The sequence below is a fragment of the Bos indicus x Bos taurus genome, chromosome 5 (genome assembly GCF_003369695.1).
Source record: "Bos indicus x Bos taurus breed Angus x Brahman F1 hybrid chromosome 5, Bos_hybrid_MaternalHap_v2.0, whole genome shotgun sequence".
NCBI lineage: Eukaryota > Metazoa > Chordata > Mammalia > Artiodactyla > Bovidae > Bos > Bos indicus x Bos taurus.
In genome coordinates, this window is record NC_040080.1 from 88,044,362 (window position 1) to 88,066,607 (window position 22,246).

The 22,246-nt window shown below is 37.2% G+C and overlaps 1 protein-coding gene across 5 annotated transcripts in view; it reads right to left on the reverse strand.

Moving 5' to 3' along the window:
* Positions 1-22,246, reverse strand: part of SENP1 (SUMO specific peptidase 1) — a 52,408-nt gene that overhangs the window by 14,117 nt on the left and 16,045 nt on the right. For all 5 annotated transcript variants that reach the window (XM_027542693.1, XM_027542692.1, XM_027542696.1 and 2 more), the window contains 8 exons: positions 19,929-20,100; positions 12,725-12,828; positions 12,356-12,642; positions 10,909-10,963; positions 5,251-5,289; positions 4,196-4,280; positions 3,817-3,972; positions 2,665-2,796 (listed from right to left, as the gene is read on the reverse strand). In XM_027542693.1, the coding sequence (XP_027398494.1) occupies positions 2,665-2,796; positions 3,817-3,972; positions 4,196-4,280; positions 5,251-5,289; positions 10,909-10,963; positions 12,356-12,642; positions 12,725-12,828; positions 19,929-20,100 (1,030 nt within the window). The remainder of the gene's footprint in view (positions 1-2,664; positions 2,797-3,816; positions 3,973-4,195; positions 4,281-5,250; positions 5,290-10,908; positions 10,964-12,355; positions 12,643-12,724; positions 12,829-19,928; positions 20,101-22,246) is intronic.

The window sequence follows — 22,246 nt, forward strand, 5'->3', positions numbered from 1 at the left end:
TGCATAGAATTTAGCTATTCACTTATATACAAATCCATTCTTACAAATACCTTGGAAAGCTTATTGCAAGAACAGGCACTGTGGCCTACTCTTCTTTTGGAAAAATGACTTGAGAAAGAGTAGCCTAATGGCTATTTGTACATATCTCAAATATAGGACTTCTTGATTTTATTTTCCTTGTAAGCTAAATCTGATCCCTTTCATTTCTAGGATCTTATATTCTTTGTCTGTAAAATGTCAATCACCTTTCTTGGGAGAAAATTTTAATGAAGTCTATAAAACTGACATGAGAAACAAAAATAAAAGAAAGGCTATTAATGAAAATATCTATTTGAGGGAAGGAGAACAGGATTGAAGAGAGAGAAAATTACTTGCAAAATACTGAAGGTTCACAATTGAGAAACAATTAAATATTTCAAAATGAGTATGAATACATAAGGATATCTACTAACTCCCCTTCAGAATGTTATCAGCTTTTTAAGGGCAGTAACTCTGAAAGTGTGAGAAGTGTGGTACTTTGAAAATGATGCTTTTTAAAACAATTATTAAAGTACTTATTAAAACAGTTCTCATCATCATCACGGACATGTGAACTGGCACCTGCTTTCACAGTTAACATTATTCTCCACTCAGAAGACAAGGACTCCTTACAAACGGGTAAGTGTGGTAGAGATAAAGTAGACAAGGGATCTTTCCTTCCCCTTTTCTCTTCTAAATAATGTAATTTCCATTAACTTTGCTTGCTAAAAATCCTCTGATGGACCCAGGGAATGGAAAATATGTTCTGATGAACGCTGCCTCTGTAAGGGAGCTCACTGAGGTAACTACCACAGTATGTATAACAAGAACTCAGCTCATGTCCTGCTCACTGCTGCCCCCTAGAAGTTTTTGGGTAATTTACAACAAACAAGCTGCAATCCCAATAGAATAACTAGGTCCCATTTAAAAGCAGCAGGTAAAAATTGCCAAGAGACCTCACATTAACATCTTCAAAGAAAAATACTTAATTGGTGGATACTTTTGACTGTTCTCGATTTTTATTTTGCTCTTTGATTTGGTGAGCTCTTTTTTTTCCTGTTATTTTGACCCAATGTTCTAATACCACTATTCTGGGCCACAAGAAGCAAGAGCTGTTTCTTGTAAAGCAAGACGGTATCTCAAACCATGCCTTCTTTACTATTCTTTGTCAAAGATACTATTCAAGGAGTGATGAACTTCTGAAATTTTATCTTATAAACTCACCAAAGGCAAAGAGAATGGGCTAGTTCAACAAATCCCACAGAAAATCAACCTACTGGACATGATATATGGCTCTAAAATTCCCTATAGCTAATCCTGAAACAGGATCCAACTTAAGATTCTAAGGCAGTATGATATAACAGATAAGACCCAATGCTTGAGTCTGAATCCTGGCTTGCTATTACAAAGTCATGTATCTTTGCAAGTTTCTTAATCTTTTTATGTCTTATTTCTTCATCTCTTAAATGGAGATGATAAAACTATAGCATCCATCTCCAAGAGTTGTGGTGACTATGACATGAGCAGAACACATAAAACACTTAGATTAGTGCCTAACATGAGGTAAATGTCCAACTGATGTTGGCCAAATATTAATATTTGGAAGGTAATACACATACAAGGCCAGGATACTGGTATCTAGAATATTTGGTTTTTGTTCAGTTGCTAAGTCAGGTCCGACTCTTCTGTGACCCCATGGACTGTGGCCTGCCAGTACATGGGATTTCTCAGGCAAGAATACTGCAGTGGGTTGCCATTTCCTTCTCCAGGGGATCTTGCTGACCCAGGGATCGAACCCATATCTCCTACATTAGCAGAAGGATTCTTTACTGCTGAGCCACTTGGGAAGCCCCCTAGAATATCTAGTGCTTACTATATTGAGTATCTAAAAAGTTTCCATAGCAATGAAACTTGAGTACACCCAAGATTTTAGGCAGGAATGCTCCTAGTAAGGAGGCAGGTACTTAGGGGAAAACCCCAACCCATTTCTCTTCTTTTGCTGTGAAAATATCCTTGTGAAATAAAACAGGCTCCTACAGGTTTAGGAATAGGACAGATCAGTTTGAAGATTCTAACACAAATAATCTACATAAAATAATTAGAACATTTGGGAGCCAAGAGCCGTAACATTTTTAAACTCAACACCTCAAATATTTAATAAAACTTCTTCAATGTCAGTTTAAAACATATCATGTACAAATATAGGCTATTTTAGGAAGCTTACCACTCATAACCTAAGTGACCTAAATACAGAGAGAAAGGGTAACAGAAATGGATCTCTATATGGAAATCCCAAAGTATTCCTTCATGTGCTGCAACATGGTCAGCTATTAAATATTTGCTTAACAAAAGATGTGAACTGCATGGCAGGTGGCTTAAAGAGTAAAAATACCAATGAGTAAACGTCCTCTCTATCAGTATCCAAATCTTCGATACACAAAAAGGTAAATCAGCAGGACAGAATCAGCTGTCATAGCTTTCTCCATTTTCCTGACTAAGTGTGAGGCAGTATGGTAGAGATACATATTTTAAACAAACATCTCAGGTGATTTTTTTTTTTTTATGTACCTTAATATCTGGGAACTGCCTTTAGTCTGCACTTGATGTTCACGTTCTATTTGAATATAAAAACAAGTGTGAGATTACCTCATCGTTGAGCCAGTTAAGGTGATTTAGAGTTTGAATATCTTTGCGTGTAATGGTCAAGCGGAATGCTTCACTCAAAACTTCATCCTGGTTCCCATTACGAAATACATTCTTTATTTCTTTCTCCATTTCCTAAGGAATCAAGAAGTGTCAGAGATTAGGCATACATGGTCTCGGACGTACCAATTTCTCATCAAGCGCCATGCAATCCCCAGACTTAAATCAACCATTTACTCCTAACATTTTGGTTTCTATTCCTTCCAGTAATCTCCTGATTACTTCCTTCCATCCTAGCTCTTTCTCCCTTCTCTTTTTCAGCACATTTCAGACCCTTATTTCATATTATTTCTTGAGTCTGAAATAACCTTCTGCTATCAAATTTCCTAAGCCCATTAAAAGACCTAATTATATATCTTCAGAGCAAACAATTTCCTGAGAAACAGACTCTTTCTCAAAGGTAATAAGGAAGTAAAAGTAGTGATGTCTTTTAGACACATTTTCCCAGAAAAATTTGTTTTTTTAAATGTAAAAATGTAGAATTCAGCACAACTTTAGTGTTAATAAATGTGTTATACTCACCAGCTATATGATAGGTTTTCAAACAGAAGAGTGAACTAAGAAACAGATTATTTTTAAATGTATGCAGACTTTTATGTATTTTCCAAATTTTTATACTGAGTTTTTATTACTTAAAAAAAATGGTAAGGCTCAACTTATTATTTGATGTAAAAGTACTATACATATGCATTAAGTATAAATGCACAGGAAATGAAACAAATTTACTGAATGCTTTTTCACTGAAATCACTACAAGTCACCCATAATTCTTTCCTGCATTTTCAGTAATCTTTCAAAAACAAAGCCAATATTGTTACACAATACAAATGAAAGCAGGAGTATGGAATACAAATTAAATACCAGGTGTTCTACTACTGTTTTTTTCCTGTCTGTTTTTTGGCTGCACCGCTCAGCATTTGTGATCTTAATTCCCTGACCATGGATCAAAAACACCCTGCAGGTGGAAGCACTGAGTCTTAACCACTGGACCGCCAGGGGAGTCCCTGATCTATTACTTTTATGTTTGAAATTTGTCCAAAGAATTCTCTCTAAACACAACACTTGCCAGTGTAGGAATTTATATTATATAATTTACCTCTGTAATTTCAGGAAATTCATCTTCGCTGTCAGTCAATTTATGACCTTTTTTCCCTGTTTCTTGGGCGATCGTGACCGGGATCTCCTTTTCAAGAGGCACACGAAGATGCAGTTCTACTGAATCATGTACTGAATGTTCCTGTTCCTGCAGTCTCTGAAAGATAGACCTTCAAAATAAGTGGAGTACAGAAATCTACTGCTTGTCTACGTACAATGAGTAGGACTAGCTGGACAGACCAAGAACACAGAGCATAGCAAGGCTATGCTACCATACTATCTTGCAATTCAACAGCTTTGATTCCAAATTCAGGTAACCTTCCAAAATTAGTTTCAACTTGGATGTGCTATTCATTTATATCTCAAAAAAACTTTTTTACCTGGTTTTGAAGCTGTAATGCCAGTGCTTTCTGCTCTTCAATCTGGCGCAATCTTTCCCGTGCTCGAGAATCATAAACACTAGTTCTAGGAAACAAAAAATGCAGACCACTCACTTAGCATCAAGAACACTGCTGATGCACAATTAGCATTAAATATAAAACTCTCAAGAGAAAAAGCCTAGAACCCTTATACTAACTTATAAGGTATACTAACTTATACTAAGTACACTTGCTTTAAGACAAAGTGAAACTACATGGTGTTACTGAAATTACTAGTTTTTTGAAATGATGAAAATTATTAGTTTGTTGTTAAACATGAACAATTGAGTTTGTGGATATTTATAAATGTGTAGTCTTTTTTTTTTTTTTTTTTTTAAACCATGCTTCTAAAATTAAGGAGAAAGTAAAGCTTCATTCTGGAAATCCAAAAATGAGATTGAATCCCAAAGATGAAAATAATACAAAAGATGTGGGTTCCATTGCTGGTTGGGGAACTACGATCCCACATGTCACAGCTACTAAGCCCACCTGCTCTGGAGTCTCATGTCAAGGGTAGAGAGCCTTCATGCCACAATGAAAGATCCCATATGACATGACAAAGATCTTGCATGCTATAACTTAGACCCGACGCAGACAAATAAATAAATATTAAAAAAAATCTACCAGACCAAGGGATTTAGAATAACCAAAGTGAGTCCCTGAAACTAGAAACTAAATGTTCAGTGATTCTGCAAACTCCAGAAATAATATTATCCAATAAATTAGTTTTATTGATATGAAAATAAAGGCATTTATTTTCCTTTCTGTTTAACAGCTAACTGAAACATTTTTCCAATTCAATTAGGTTTCAACAATTGTTACAGATATAATAAACCTGAGCATAGAAATGTTCCAACTCCAAAAAACTTTTAAAACTCAGTAACTTAGAAGTTATTTTATAAATAAATAGGAAATTTTTACTGACTAAAAATAGGTAGCAAGATTGGCTAATTGATTTCTTCTAACTGAAAAGAAAGTGATGAAGAGGCAAAATGATACTAAAAATAATTACTTACAATTCTTTGATCCACAGCTCTGCCTGGAAAAAAGTAGGACTATGGGCAGGAAAAGAAAAATGTGACAAATGAACAGGAGACTTAAAAGAATATCAAATATTTTCATCAAAAAAACCAATCATTTAATAGTTTATACAAATGCTTTATAAGTATGGGATAAATAAAAGGACCTAAATTACATAAAACAATTCTACCTGGGAAGCAAAGGAAAACAAATATGAGTCATTTGCACACATATAGTTAAAAAGATGACCCAACATTCAGCAAAGAAATTAAGTTTAGCATGCTCCTTACTTCCAAGAAAGACCAACATGACATGAAAAATACATCATTTATCAAGGTAATATATTAAAACTAGAATGTTCCTCTTTCCAAATGGCTCAGATTGACAGATTTATTAATGGTTTAATAAAATATTATGGGTTGTTGGACTTCTTGTAGGTCTGCTTGAGTCAAAATACATTCAACCACATCACAGTAGATACTGAAAATCCCCACTCACAGAGTAGTCCATATCAAATGGCTAATGAACCAATGAACCAACATGGATAATCAGCAATATGACTCCCTTCCAAAGATAAGAGACCAGTTTTATTCCACGCAGCTCTTGCTGACAACCCAAGGGAATAATGCTAGCAGAGTCACAGGTATGCTATTTGTTCTAGAGCCTTTTTGCTCTTCTCAAACTTTCTTATCTCATTGCTCATCTCCCCTCTAACTGAAGGAGTTCTCACAAAACCAAAAGAAAGGCAAGTGAGCACTTTTCCAAAGAAAACTTTCAGATATGCAGAACAAGTTAACAGAGTGTCAAACTGAAAGTTAAGAGACTGGAATCTCTTAGAGCTGCCCCTGATTAGCTTTGTGACTTTGAGCAAGTCACTTCCCTTTACATGGACCTCAATTTCTGGGTTTGTAAATATGGAGATGAGAGTCCCTTTCAGTTTTTAAACTTCTACAATCTGTCCTGTAAAGGCAAAAATAAGGGCTCAGAGGTAATCCTTTGCTCCTAAGCCTAACTTCTGAGAATCAGTATTCCCAGTAACCCTTAGTTTTGGGCTTTAGTGATAAAAATGCTGTTCTATTACCTATTCACTGTCACTGAGGTCAGTAAGAGGAGAACACAGAGAAGGGAGCCTATCTCCTTAATGCAGTGAACAACTGATGTAACAGCCAAGAAAGAAAGTCACAGAGATCAGTGGAAGCACTGAGAGAGACTACTTAGTGTATGATACTAAAGATAAATGAACGTGAGAACACATCTATTGCACAATATGACGATGTGACAAGCAATCACGCAGAATTTCACGGTACTGGATCATGCTACTCAAATCTGCTCCCCATGAAAGAGAAAAAAAAAAACAAAGTCACTCAGTCGTGTCTGACTCTTTGTGACTCCATGGACTACACAGTCCATGGAATTCTCCAGGTCAGAATATTGGAGCGGTAGCCTTTCCCTTTTCCAGGGGATCTTCTCAACCCAGGGATTGAACCCAGGTCTCCTGCATTGCAGTCAGATTCTTTACCAGCTGAGCCACCAGAGAAGCTCAAGAATACTGGAGCGGGTAGACTGTCCCTTCTCCAGCAGATTTTGCCGACCCAGGAATCGAATCAAGGTCTCCTGCATTGCAGGCAGATTCTTTACCAACTGAGCTATCAGGGAAGCCCAATGCTCCCCATATTAGAATATAAACTTGATGAGGATAGGAATTTTTGTCTTTTGTATTTACTACTGTATCCTCTGTACCAAGAATAGTGCCTGACATCTAGCAGACACTCAATATTTGTTGAATAAATAAATAATGTAAAGGACAAGCACTTCTCTTTAATGCATCAAGGTATCTATTGGTGTAGGAAAGTAACACACAGAAGGAAAGGAAAAGCAAAATCCCTTTGCTTTTCAGAGATTACATATTACTTCTCATATAACTGATGCAATAAGCACCTACTTAGTACTTTATGTACAAAACTCTCCTTGGGAGGTTTTACATATTGGCAAAGCCTTATGATAATCCTCAAATTATTAAGCCTCAATATAATGTGTAATAGAGAAACATTACTTATACTGTACAGAAAAGGAAACTAAGTTCAAAAGAATAATTTGCCCTGGAAGAGTCATGATTAGAAACTACCACAGTCCAATTCCAGACTGTGTTCTATTATTGTAAAGTGTCTTCTAATAAACCAAAGCATTAAGCCACAATGGAGATGATGAGTATTTGGACTACTCGAGAGAGTATTTCAGGCTTTTTAGGAAATTTGTTATTTAACCAAGATTTATTTAAGTACTTTTAATGCGCCACGTGCTATTATTGAAAGCAGGAGGTGGTGCAAAGACATTAGTAACACAAGGGACAGAGACAGAAGTACTGGAAGAAAAGACTAATGATATCTGGAGAAGCCAGAGAAATGTCCTGAGGAAAAAACCAACACCTGAGTCAGAGTTTAAAAAGCAAGATAAGAGTATAACAAGTGGACAAGGAGAGAAAGCAAACTCCAGGCAGAAGGGGGAGGGGTTGGAATGTATAACAACACAAAGGCATAAAATGCATGGCATATTCTGGGAAATAAGGGCAGATCTTCATTGCTGGAACTTAACTGAGAGGCAGTGGTGGGAGATTAAGGAGCCAATCAACCAAGCCTTGAGAGAGCAGGCTCCAACTCTGATAGACAGCATTATCCAGTGAGCCTCACCCAAGACTACTTCTCATCCATCTCATGTTCAGTCATCAGTAAAAGAAATTCTCCATAAAGGAAAGACAGACTCAGTAAAGAAGAACTCAGAGCACTCATTATATGAAATCAACTTTTTCCCAAGAAAGAACACCTATTTTTGTGCATACATATAAAACACTTTTTACCTTCACAACAATTCAATAGTAAGGTATTAACACTGGCATTTTATTGATAAGGAAACTGAGGTTTAGAAGAGTAACTTGTTCAAAGTTACATGAAGCCTGGAAAAGGCAAGATCAGAACCCAGATCCAACTCAGAAAAACCCCAAAACTATAAAGAATCTAAACTGTAAAGTCTCCTTGAGAAACTATACTAACTAGAGAATACTTTTTTTTTTTTTGAGAATACTTTTAAAATATCTAAAAAGCTTACCACATACTGGGAAATTGCAAAGATGTAGGGGAATTGAGATAAGAAAGAATATCTTATTATCCCTAATCATCTCAATGGAAAATTGATAATAGTATTATTCTAGCAATTCATTGCCAAGGCCCGATATGGCAGACATAGCAATCTAAGTATTAACAGTAACCTACTGGATTACCATACTGGTTCAGCAATACGTGAACTGTGAACTTCCTGATGTTCAAGCTGGTTTTAGAAAAGGCAGAGGAATCAGAGATCAAATTGCCAACATCTGCTGGATCATGGAAAAAGGAAGAGAGTTCCAGAAAAACATCTATTTCTGCTTTATTGACTATGCCAAAGCCTTTGACTGTGTGGATCACAATAAACTGTGGAAAATTCTGAGAGATGGGAATACCAGACCACCTGACCTGCTTCTTGAGAAACCTGTATGAGGTCAGGAAGCAACAGTTAGAACTGGACATAGAACAACAGACTGGTTCCAAATAGGAAAAGGAGTACGTCAAGGCTGTATACTGTCACCCTGCTTATTTAACTTCTATGCAGAGTACATCATGAGAAACGCTGGACTGGAAGAAGCACAAGCTGGAATCAAGATTGCCAGGAGAAATATCAATAACCTCAGATATGCAGATGACACCACCCTTATGGCAGAAAGGGAAGAAGAACTAAAAAGCCTCTTGATGAAAGTGAAAGAGGAGAGTGAAAAAGTTGGCTTAAAGCTCAACGTTCAGAAAACTAAGATCATGGCATCTGGTCCCATCACTTCATGGCAAATAGATGGGGAAACAGTGGAAACAGTGTCAGCCTTTATTTTTTGGGGCTCCAAAATCACTGCAGATGGTGATTGCAGCCATGAAAATTAAAAGACACTTACTCCTTGGAAGGAAAGTTATGACCAACCTAGATAGCATATTCAAAAGCAGAGACATTACTTTGCCAACAAAGGTTCGTCTAGTCAAGGCTATGGTTTTTCCAGTGGTCATGTATAGATGTGAAAGTTGGACTGTGAAGAAAGCTGAGTGCCAAAGAATTGATGCTTTTGAACTGTGGTGTTGGAGAAGACTCTTGAGAGTCCCTTGGACTGCAAGGAGATCCAACCAGTCCATTCTAAAGGAGATCAGTCCTGAGTGTTCTTTGCAAGGACTGATGCTAAAGCTGAAACTCCAGTACTTTGGCCACCTCATGTGAGGAGCTGACTCATTGGAAAAGACTCTGATGCTGGGAGGGATTGAGGGCAGGAGGAGAAGGGGACTACAGAGGATAAGATGGCTGGATGGTATCACCAACTCAATGCACATGAGTTTGGGTGAACTCTGGGAGTTGGTGATGGACAGGGAGGCCTGGGGTGCTGCAATTCATGGGGTTGCAAAGAGTTGGACACGAATGAGCGACTGAACTGAACTGAACTGGATTACAGAGGAAGAAATACTTGGTACCTCTCAGTGGGGTGAAGTTTCATACAGAAGATCATATCTAAACTGAGACTTAAAAGATAAGAAAAAGACTACTGCCTGATACACAAGTTGAAGGGGGAAAGGGGGAATATACCAGGCAGAAGAAACACTTCACATATTCATGTGAAAGTATGAAAATACCTATCATCTTGTAAGTCAGCATATAATAAACACATGAAAGAATCCAGTATTTTGCACATGGCTGCTTCTCTCACCTCCACTATGTCTCTCAAATGTCATCTTAGCAGAAACGTGCCATGACCATCTAGATAAATAGCACTCCCAATCCCGAGTCTATATATTACCCTGCTTTATCTTTCTTCATGGTACTTATCACCAACAGGTATATGTATATTTAATTATTTGTTATTATTTGTCCCCCATCCCTCTCCTTTGTTGTTGTTTAGTCACTAAGTCACGGCCAACTCTTTGCAAGTCCATGGACTGCAGCGCGCCAGGCTTCCCTGTCCTTCACTATCTCCCAGAGTTAGGTCAAATTCATATCTATTGATTAGGTGATGCTATCCAACCATTTCACCCTCTGTCACCCCCTTCTCTTCTTGCGCTCAACCTTTTCCAGCATCAAGGTCTTTTTGGTACAATTAGGATGTACACTTCTTGAGAGTAGGAACTTCATTTTGTTAACTGCTATTACCTCCAGTGTCTGTACCAGTACCAGCACCCCTAGGCTATCAATAAATATTTGTTAAAGAAAAAATGTATGAGAGGAAGCAAGGCATGTGGAGGAAGAGTGCTGAATACTGTACTAGGAGTTCAGGCTTGATTCCACATCTTATCAGCCACTCTTGAGGGAGTTTAATGAATGATTAGATAAGCACTTTAGAAAGTTCACCCAGCAGAACTGAAGATGGACTAATGAACAAGGCAAAGAATGGGTTAGAGAACACGGTGGAAAATGGCATGAAGAACACAATGGAGGTTTGAGGAAAAGAGATCAATTAAGAAGGTACTGAAATAATTCAAACAACACATAAGAGTGGTCTGAGTTGAGGCTGTTTTACATTACTTAACTCTTAGTGAAGAAATTGTGATTAAAGAGAGGGAAAACAATGTTAAGAATGTCCTTTAATCAAAGTTTACCTGGGAGTTGGAATCTGGGAGTCTTTCACTTTGAGTAAAATCACAGAGTCTGATCCTAAAGAAAAAACACAAGGGCCTATCATTAACAAAATTCCACATGGCTGTACCTTCTAGATGTCTGTAGCTTAGGTTCCCATACTTTGCTATATTCTATTTCCATAAAAATAACACAGCATAAGGATAAAGGCAAGATGGAAGAGAAAGACAGGCAGGTCCATTTTCATTGAGCCACAAACAGGGCTTAGTGAAGAGCCTGTCTCACAAATAAAGCCAAAGAAAAGTATATATGCCCTTCAGCATCTTCTCCTGGGCTGTGCTTGTTCCCTGTGCTTCTTTCTTCTATTCCTGAGAAATAAGAACATGCCAAGATCTCTCAAAAGTCTTTAGTTCATGAACCAGTATGAGACTGATCAAGGTGCAAGAGGGAAGGGAAGGAGGAAGGGAAGAGGGGGAAGGCAGAAAGAAAGCAACAGCTATGTGAGAAGCAGCAGAGTCCAAACAGTACAAATTCTAGCACTTATTTTCTATTGATAAAGGTAGGAATCATATCCTTTTAAAGCACTATGATTAGAACCTCATTTAGAATATTTAAAAAATGGTATAAGGAAGTAACTAAACCATTCCATATTGTATATTTGTTCCAGTTTAGTTGTATCTAAGCATCTGACATAAAACAAATGCTTCTGAGATTAAAGGCTTTTAATAATAATTCTCAGTAAATCACCTCACAAAATTTTAAGTTTCTGTGAATTTGTGTAGCCATATAATGATGGCACCAACAATTTTTATCCCCAAGTCAGGAACAGATTAAAAACCTTGCTTTAAGTTACATGCCTAAATACATACCATAAATACACACATAATACATACCTAAAGGAGAGGAAAACTAAGCAAACACACAAACAACTACCATAGTAAAACCTTTAATTAACTGGAATTCCAAGAGACTAAATATTTTGGTTAGCTGAAAGTTAGACAGAAAATTCTGTTTTCAAAACTTGCTGACAACCATTCCAAAATGCATAAACCTACTACACAGGTTTTATAAGTACTACTTATTTAAGAACTTTTACTTCAATTCCTAATTGATATTTCAAAACTCCTAGAACTTCAGAGTACTTAATTTTCATTGTAAAGTACTAGAAACGGAGAAAGTACTAAAGTAAGTGGGCTTAATATACTCTGACAGAAGACTGTTCAGGAAGTTAACCTTTTAAATATTATATGAAATCATTTGCCTCTCAATCATTTGTAAGAAAAAAGTAAGCTACTTATATGTTTCATTTACTCATGGCATGGCTAACTGAATTAAATGTATTTAAGGTATCTTATATCTTAATTAAGTTACATGTGTATTACTACCTTGCCTATAATTCATACAATTCTCACAGATCCAATAAACCGTTCACTGGTTACTGAAACTATAGCTGTACAATTCCATTTTTACCTTCAGATTCTGTATTTGAAGCTGATAAGTTATCTGCCTGATATGAAAGAGAGTGGTCATGTTCGGGTTGATGGACAGGATCAGAATCTTTGGATCCAAATGTACCAGCATCTGGGGTGTAAGACGGTAAGGAAAACACACTGTGGGACAACTGTTCCTGGGCAGTTAAAATGCTGGCAGATCCAGATGAAGAAGTATCAGAGCCAATGATCTGAGTTGCACAAGAGTTTCCATTTTTAAACAGTGGGTCTTTCAAAGTATTCTTACTGGAACTAAGACATCGAGACCTAGCAAGAAAAGAAAACAATTTCAACATTCAATAACAAAATGCAGAATAAAATTCATTTGAAATATGTTTCTGTGACTCACAGGTGTAAAGGAAAATGTGTGGTGGGTTTGGCTATAGAGAACTGCTTCCCTGTGACTATCTGTAGCAGCTGTCTGTAAATCTCTCGTTCTTCCTCTTGAACTGTCTGTAAAAGAAGAAAAAAAATCTTAAATACATTCAATGAGGCAATGTTTCTCTAAGAAATATCTAGACTCCCAGAGCTCTGTTAAAGCTCTGGCAGTGTCTTGATGATAATTAAGACTTATGGTTCATTAATAATATTCTACAAAATTATAAAGCACACATAAGAAAAGTGAGTGAAGCAAATACTCAACAGTATATTTTGGAAAATTACAGCAGCACACAGAAACTGTAGGATATGAAACTAGGAGGCCATTTTTGCATCACTGATTGTCCCAGAAATAAAACATTAAAAAAAAAAAAGAGGACTCTAAACAGGACTCCAACAAAGTCCTTGACTCCCGATACCTGTTAGAAAAATCACAAGGAAGTAATTGGAACAGTCAAGATCAGAGCTATTTCCTATTCTACCCAATTTTTAAGAGTTTAAGTATTTTCCAGAGATGGTTTTCATTGTCAACTTTTATTTAGGCTTTTTTTTTTCCGTAAAGTTCCAATACTGAATTTAGGGAAAAGCATATGTTCCACAGCATAGTTCACTTACTGACCTAAACACCTACTACGCTCCAGGCACTAGAGATGCTGTGCTGAATAAAATAGTCTGTGCCTTGGGGAGCTTACATTAAAGCTGAAGGACTGACAAACAAAAGATTAGTCAAGTAGCATGAAGAAAACTGAAGAGAACACAAAGTGATGGAGGAAGAACAGCAAGAACAGATAAGACTTCTCTAAAAAGGTGGTATTTCTACAGAAACCTAAATCAAAGGAATAAATCAGTCATAGAAATTTATAGAGTATTCCAGGTATTGGCAGAACAAATGCAAAGGGCCTCAGACAAATATGCTTGATGTGTTCAAGGAATAGTAAGGTCAGTGTGAATCAGGAGAAAAACAGTGAGAAATGAGGCCATTTAGCAGAGAACCAGTTTACGTGAGAACTTGTAACTGTAATCATGTACCTACCCTGCATAGATCCCCTGAAGTAATGGGCTGCATTCATTAAATAACATGCCCCAGGATTTAAAAAAATCTTATATACTGTTTAATACACACATCAACTTTCATAAAATAATCACACTTCGTGCCAGTGCTAGCAACATCCTACACTGCAACATTTCAGTATGCACATAAGCATTTCATTCGATTACAAAAGTTTGTTAAAAGCACAATGAATAAAGCAATGATAGAGGCAAAGGTAAGAGACACTAAATTTTTTCTTCTTCAATCTTTTTTTTCAGTTCAGTTCAGTCACGTCCAATTCTTTGTGACCCCATGAACCACAGCACGCCAGGCCTCCCTGTCCATCACCAACTCCCGGAGTCCACCCAAACCCGTGTCCATCGAGTCGGTGATGCCATCCAACCACCTCATCTTCTGTTGTCCCCTTCTCCTCCTGCCCTCAATGTTTCCCAGCATCAGGGTCTTTTCCAATGAGTCAGCTCTTCGCATCAGGTGGCCAAAGTATTGGAGTTTCAGCTTCAGCATCAGTCCTTCGAATGAACACCAGGACTGAGCTCCTTTAGGATAGACTGGTTGGATCTCCTTGCAGTCCAAGGGGTACACAGTAAATTTCAGTTACATTGTCAGTATAATGTTACCAATCTAACAAGATACACCTTGCACTGTGCAACTTGACAACCCCTTATGAGAAAGAGCTATCCTTAAATCTGAATAGTTGAGTGATCACAAAAGAAAGAAGTAGTTGAGCATTTATTTGGTGGCAAAATAGAACCAAGAGAAGAAAAAAATTTGCAATGTTCTCTATGAAGAAAATAAATACCATTATCTTATCCCTTAGACCTTAATATATTCAAGACAATGGTGGTCCTCTTTTTTTAGTGTTTGTGAAGAGACTGTCTATATATTTTTATAATTAAAAATCATAATTAAAATAAATGTCTCTTTATCCAACTCCTTGCAACCCCACGGACTGTAGCCTGCCAGGCTCCTCCGTCCATGGAATTCTCTAAGCCAGAATACTGGAGTGGGTAGCTGTTCCCTTCTCCAGGATCTTTCCAACCCAGGGATCAAACCCAGGTCTCCTGCATTGCAGGATTCTTAACCATCTGAGCCACCGGGTAAGCCTTTATTAAAACACAAATTTGCTATTATGAAAATTCTTCAAGTACATAATCAAAAGAAAGCAGCATCATTACAGATTATTAGGGTGTAAGAGAGATCTTTGCCAACTAACTCCACTGTGATCTATATACTGGAAAGCTGTACCATCTGGCACTTTAATGACTGAAATTCTGAATACCTCAATATAAATCTTGATTCCACTTTCCCACTATACCAAATAACCTAATCCACAATACTGTGGGGTTAACAGTATGTTGTTTTCAAGGGTGGTAAAATGGAGGGAGGGAAGGGAAATCAGAAGTGAAGTACTACACCTGGGTCATAGATATTAACTCTAAATTGTAGTTCATTTCCACTATCTCAACAAATTACATCTTAAAAAGCTTTGACTGTATTATCTTATCACAGGAAGAAAAGTAAAGCAGATATACTGGTGTAAGAGGCTACTCTGCATATGAAGGGAAGGCAAAGAAATACCCCCATCACTTAAAGACCTCAAGAGAACACCAAGAATAGATGAGATAGAAAGGATCTTTGTGGTACCCTAAATACTACAAACAAAAGGGGAAAAGTAGGGGAGGGATAAATCAGCTTGAGATTAACACATACGCACTACGATTACAAGACACACAACAAGCAAGGACCTACTGTATAGCACAGGGAATGCTACTCAATATTCTGTGATAACCTATATGAGAAAAAAATCTGAAAAAAGAATAAATATATGTATAACTGAATCACTTTGCTGTACACCTGAAACTAACACAATATTATAAATCACAATTCAATATAATTTTTTAAGAATTAAACCATAAAAAGTTAGAAACATTTCCCTCCTCCCTCCTATCACATAAGAAATGTTTTCTTGGAATAAATTTTTATACTTATAAATAAAACATGAAGAACCAATATGCCATTAAGTGACTCATCTAATGCAAATTACAATGAATCTAGATTAATTCAACACAAAGTTAACTTTTAAAAATAATTTAACACACACACAAGTCCCCAACAAATCATTTTCTTCAATAAATATATCTTCAAAGAAAAGCTTCTGTCTGAGCCTGAACAACCTCACAGTCATTAAGACAACAAAAAATGAACAGAAAAAAATGTCCAATACTCCAAATTATTTGAGGTCTCTTCAAGCCCCATTGGAGAAGGCAATGGCACCCCACTCCAGTACTCTTGCCTGGCAAATCCCATGGGCGGAGGAGCCTGGTAAGCTACAGTCCATGGGGTCACAAAGAGTCGGACATGACTGAGCGACTTCACTTTCACTTTCAAGCCCCATACTTTCAGTTTAAACTGATTATGGTTTAACAGACACTTGCCCCTTAGAAGAAAAGCTATGACAAACCTAAACAACATATTAAAAAAAAAGTCCTCTACTTCAAATAATTATCTGAGATCTCTTCAAGCCCCATACTTTCAGTTTAAACTTATTTATGATTTAACAGACGCTTGCTCCTTGGAAGAAAAGCTATGACAAACCTAAATAGTGCATTAAAAAGCAGAGACATCACTTTGCCAACAATGGTTCATACAGTCAAAACTATATTTTTTCCAGTATTCATGTCCGGGTGTGAGAGCTGGACCATAAAGAAGGCTGAATGTCAAAGAACTAAAGCTTTGGAATGGTGGTGCTGGAGAAGACTCTTGAGAGTCCCTTGGACAGCAAGGAGATCAAACCAGTCAATCCTACAGGAAATCAAGCCTGAATATTCACTGGAATGCCTAATGCTGAAGCACCAATACTTTGGCCACCTGATGCGAGGAACTGACTCATTAGAAAAGACCCTGATGCTGGGAAAAACTGAGGGCAAGAGGAGAAGGAGGCAATAAAGGATTAGATGGTTGGATGGCATCACTGACTCAATGGACATGAGTCTGAGCAAACTCAAGGAGGTAGTGATGGACAGAGAAGCCTGGTGTGCTGCAGTTCACAGGGCTGCAAAGAGTTGGACACAACTTAGCGACTGAACAACAGTACTTGTTAAACCATTTTCTATTGAGTGAGCAAATTAAGAAATTAAGAGGAAAGGAAGCTATAATTGGGTAAAATATTAGAGCAAAGGAGGTTTGCTAATATTATGTTATAAATCTAATAAATGACCATAGAAAGTTTAATAAGTTTAAGGATAATTAGTAAAGTATGTTTTTCTTAAAAAAAAAAAAAAAAGAATAAACCCACCAGTGTCATCTGTAAGGCAGCCCACCATCTTAAAATGCTGCTTAATATGTAGCACAGAAGCATGTCTGGAAGCAATATATAACTGAAAAGAAACTACCTGTGTTATTGCCATTTAACATTTCTATTTTTTTCTTAGTATTTTTTCTTTCCCAAACAGAAACTCACATCCTCTGTAACAGTACTAAGAGAACATTCTGTGATCATGGAAATGTTCCTAATCTGCACTATCCAATATTGTAGCCACTAGCCATGTATAGCTACTGAGTGCCTGAAATGTGGCTAATGTGACTGAGAAACTACATTTTTATTTTATTTAAATTAACTTGAACAGCGCATGTGGCTAGAGGTTACTATTAATTAGATACTATTGTTCTTTAATGTTGCCCTTGAATCAGCCATCAGCCAAGTGGTAGTACAGCCACCACATGCGTATTTCCAAATTCCTCTTCCTCATATATATCTTCAAATCTCTGTTGTAAAACTGAACAGTTCAGTGGTGACACGTTAATTCTATAGATGGCTTCATATTCCTGAAGATGTTAGACAGCTCCAGACGTAAGATTATACACTTCTCCTTCTTTAAACATAAGCAACAGCACCTCCCTTGGAGATCCCAATATTTCCATGGAATATAACTTTTCCTCCAGTTTATAAGTTTTCAGCAAGGAGATGCAACCAGTCCATCCTAAAGGAAATCAGTCCTGAATATTCACTGGTAGGACTGATGCTGAAGCTGAAACTCTAATACTTTGGCCACCTGATGTGAAGAATTGACTCATCTGAAAAGACTCTGGTCTGGGAAAGATTGAAGGCAGGAGGAAAAGGGGACGACAGAGGATGAGATGGTTGGATGGCATCACCGACTCAATGGACATGAGTTTGAGTAGGTTCTGGGAGTTGGTGATGGACAGGGAAGCCTGGCGTGCTGCGGTCCACGGGGTCAGAGAGTCGGACATGACTGAGTGACTGAACTGAACTGAACTGATAAGCTCCCATCAATAATCTTACTTCAGTGGGAAAAAAGTAATATTTTAATATGTATTATCTGTAACACCTAAGATTAAACATCTAAATAATCTGTTGAGAGTTTCATTTAATAAAGTTTGGTCCAATATTTTTACAGACTACTTCATAGTTCTATACTACAAGTACCCTGCTTTTCACAGCAGATTAAAGGCCTAAAAACAACTGAGGTAAAATTTTCTGCAACTTGTATTCCATAGGACAGGTTCAATCCTTGGCATCTTCTTGACACTGCAGAAGGAAAGAGAAACCAGCCTCCCATTCTCCACTGACCCAGCCTGTGGCCTGGAGGGTAGACTGGAAGAACGAAAGTATTTGGTCAGCCCAAGTCCTCAGGTTGGAAGTGAAGGTGAAAGAAGGAGGGGGGGCTGAGTTGTCCCAAATACTGGTTGGCTAATGAGTGAATGGTGTGGGCTTACAATGTACATGGTTTGAAGGATACTCGTGATCCCAGCAGCTGCCACAAGAGGCAAGGAGGGGTCTGGGAGGCCTGCGTCCTGCTGCCATGCCGTCACTCTTTCCCCACAAGTCTCTCTGTAATCTGCAGACTGCCTAGGCTCTATAAGAAGCACAACTCCTACAACTCCAGTAATTAAAAAAAAATTACATATGCAGTAACTGATGGTACTAAATTCAGTGTTACAAATGGTACAGTGAAAAAGAAATAGCATTGCTCAGCTATCACTAAAGGCAACTGTTGCCAGTTTTGTCTATCCTTCTCCCTGATGATTCACTAGTTTTGTCACCCTCTGTGAATACTGTAGATTCAATACAAATTTAAAACCAAAAAACATACAGCATTTTTAACTAACCATGTCACAAATAATCAAGTTTTGCCACCTAAGAGATCTTCACCACCAAATTACGTTAACTGTTTAGTACGTAACACTGTATTTTTGACTTCAGGCTCTGGAAGCTCTTAATGGGCAGGAACCACATCACCATGTTGTGTAGCAGAAATCATACCACACTGGACTCATGCAAAAGAACTGGGTTGCAGGCTGACCGTTTATAGTTGTGTGACTTCTGACCTTTACTTTCCAACCTTGTAAATGTGGTTATTACCTCATCTCTATCTATTTCATAGATTAAAAGAATTCAAAACAGTAATATATGTGGAAAGCACATTGGAAAATCTAATGCTATCTAAGTGTGAGATCATTATTCATTTGTATCTCCACAGCAACCAGTCCAAAGCTGACTAGATGGATAATAAATATTTAATTGAACAGGTTTAAGTACATTTCCTTACTGTATAAATTATACATTATATTTACAGAAATGATTTTTTTCCTTTAGGTTTACTGAATGAATATTACAACCCAGTGTCAACACATCTTTCTTGTGGAGAAAGTTTATGATCTCAAAGATTTTACTCATAATGAAAAGATGTAAATTGTTTAAGTGCCTTCTTGATTTTTCTTTTATATTGAGGAAAAATTATCCTGGTAAGAAGGGCGGGCAGGTATGTTATCAAATCCAGCAAGGTTAACAGTTTTGCCACATGAAGCTAGAGTTTTAGGAAGGGTCCAAAAAAGAAAAGAGATAGTTTGATGTATGAGAAGCCACTCAGACAATACTGAAGATTAAGTCTGCTATCCAACAGGAATACAAGATGGTAAGAAAAATACTGCTAAATTATCTCCTTCATTTTTTTAGAACAGATGACAGCACTCAAAGAGTAATCAAGAAAAAAAAAAAACCACATAAAGGGTTAAGTAAATGCAATGGTTAATAAACATCTAAGTCAGAGGGAACAAACAGCTGAATGTAGGGCAAGTTTAACCTTTAGCAGCTTTTCCTTACCTCTTCTGCTGTGCTAATATGTCGTCTCTGAGTTTTCTTGGGGCTCAAAAGATTTCGACGACATGCACCACTCCAAGATGGACTTGAAACAGGCTTAATAGGAAAAGATTTTTCATATGCAGACATGTGGCAGTGATGGTTTGACTTTCCTGTAAAATTGTTTGATAATCCACTAAAAAAAAAAAAAAAAATAGAGTTTGTAAGAAAAGACATGAAAATCTCAGCAAGTGATTATTTCCACTTTCAAGAAATAATAGAAACAAAAAATTAACAGGTAGAATGACAGATGTACCTTGTGAGGGAAATGATACATAAGTTGCTGTTTCAAGTTCTGCCATTTATGAAGTCTTACACTGCCAAACTATGTAATTATCAAACATCTAAAATTTTATTTCTTAGTTTCACCATCTATGACAGAAAGCACATTGGATCAAATTTCTTCAGAAAATCTGGGTTCAAGGTACATTAATAGGCACACATTTTCTATTTATTCCCTGCAGGCCCTCTTCCAGCCTTTTGGAGGAAAATACTTTAAGACTAAATATGCAAAGATGAATAAAGCTGAAGCTCAAATGAGTCTTTCAATTGAATTTTAAAGTTTCCTAAAAGGCCAACAGAGGGCTCCCATCTATCACTAAAAACAACTAGAAGGCTTATTATGAGGCTGCATCACTGTGACTTCTTCTGGCCTCTCTGCTTACCTCTTTTGAAGAATTGTTTCTTTATACCATATCTGCTTCAAATAATGCAGAAAATTGACAATAAAAATATTTTTGTGGACTCAAAATCCAGTTTTATCTCTAAGGTTAGGTTAATAATTTATAGTTATTTCCTATATGTTCTTCTTTATTATCACTCAGCTACTTACACTCATAATTTTCTTTCTGCTGAGGATGAAGAATAATGTACATAGCTAACTAAGCTGAATTTATTGAAATGAACTTTTTAAATCAATACATGTGGTCTGAATCCAAATGAAATCAGATTAGATCTAAAGAAAATAAAAATGTACATATACTCTAACTCTTTCAAACTCTGATGATTTTTATGTGTGATGGAGTGGGGAAAGGAGCGAGAACTTAGAATCTCAGAAACAGGCTTCTTTTCTTAGATGGGTAGATGCAGCCAGAAAAAGATGGGAAGGCCAATACAATTTGCTTGGTAAGGATATAATGGATTCCCCACAGTGTCTTTTGTATTTATTCTTCCTAGAGTGTGTGTGTGTGTTTTAACGCAAAGATTCTTTTACCTAAAGAAACAGCATGAGGGCATCCTGCAATGCCAGAAAGCAAGGGAGCTACCAACAGCCAACGAGGTTGAATCAGACACTGATGGAAGACTGAAGGAACTCCCACTGGCCAACGCTGTGAGAATGGAAGCATTAGAAGAGTAACGACTATCATAGCTTGAATTCATCTGAATTGATCTGAACCACATGAAGTGGCTAAAACTTACTTTGAAAATTGGTAATGAAAAAGAAAGATTTATTATCACATAATCTGCCTTTCCAGAGGGTAACCAAACAGCTCTGCTGCTGCTGCTAAGTCGCTTCAGTCGTGTCCGACTCTGTGCGACCCCATAGACGGCAGCCCACCAGGCTCCCCTGTCCCTGGGATTCTCCAGGCAAGAACACTGGAGTGGGTTGCCATTTCCTTCTCCAATGCATGAAAGTGAAAAGTGAAAGTGAAGTTGCTCAGTCGTGTCCGACTCTTTGTGACCCCATGGACTGCAGCCTACCAGGCTCCTCCATCCATGGGATTTTCCAGGCATGAGTACTGGAGTGGGGTGCCATTGCCTTCTCTGACCAAACAGCTCTAACTAATGACAAAAAAAGCTCTCCCTTATAGCAGAGTGCCAATTAATTAGTACAAAAGAAATGATAAAATCAGAAAAATACTATTTCATTAACTCTAATAAAATTATTATCAGGTCAAAGGGGGCCAAAAGGTACAAGCTTTCAGTGACAAAATAAGTTACGGGGATGTAATATAGAGCATGGTGACTACAGTTAGTAATGCCGTATTTGAAGGCTACTGAGAGAGTAGATCTTTCTGTATGATGATGGGTGTTAACTTATTGTGGTGATCATTTTTCATAATATATACAAATATTACATCATTATGCTGCACAACTGACACTAATACAATGTTATATATTACACCTCAATTAAAAAATTATCAGATAAGGATTATCATTTAATATTAATAACTTAGGTTGATTTGAAACTGGTCATTCGTATAATGCCAAAGTAACATCATTTAGGTGACATTTTAGTCAAAAGGGGGAAGAAAACCTAACAACTCAGGACCAGAGTGTTA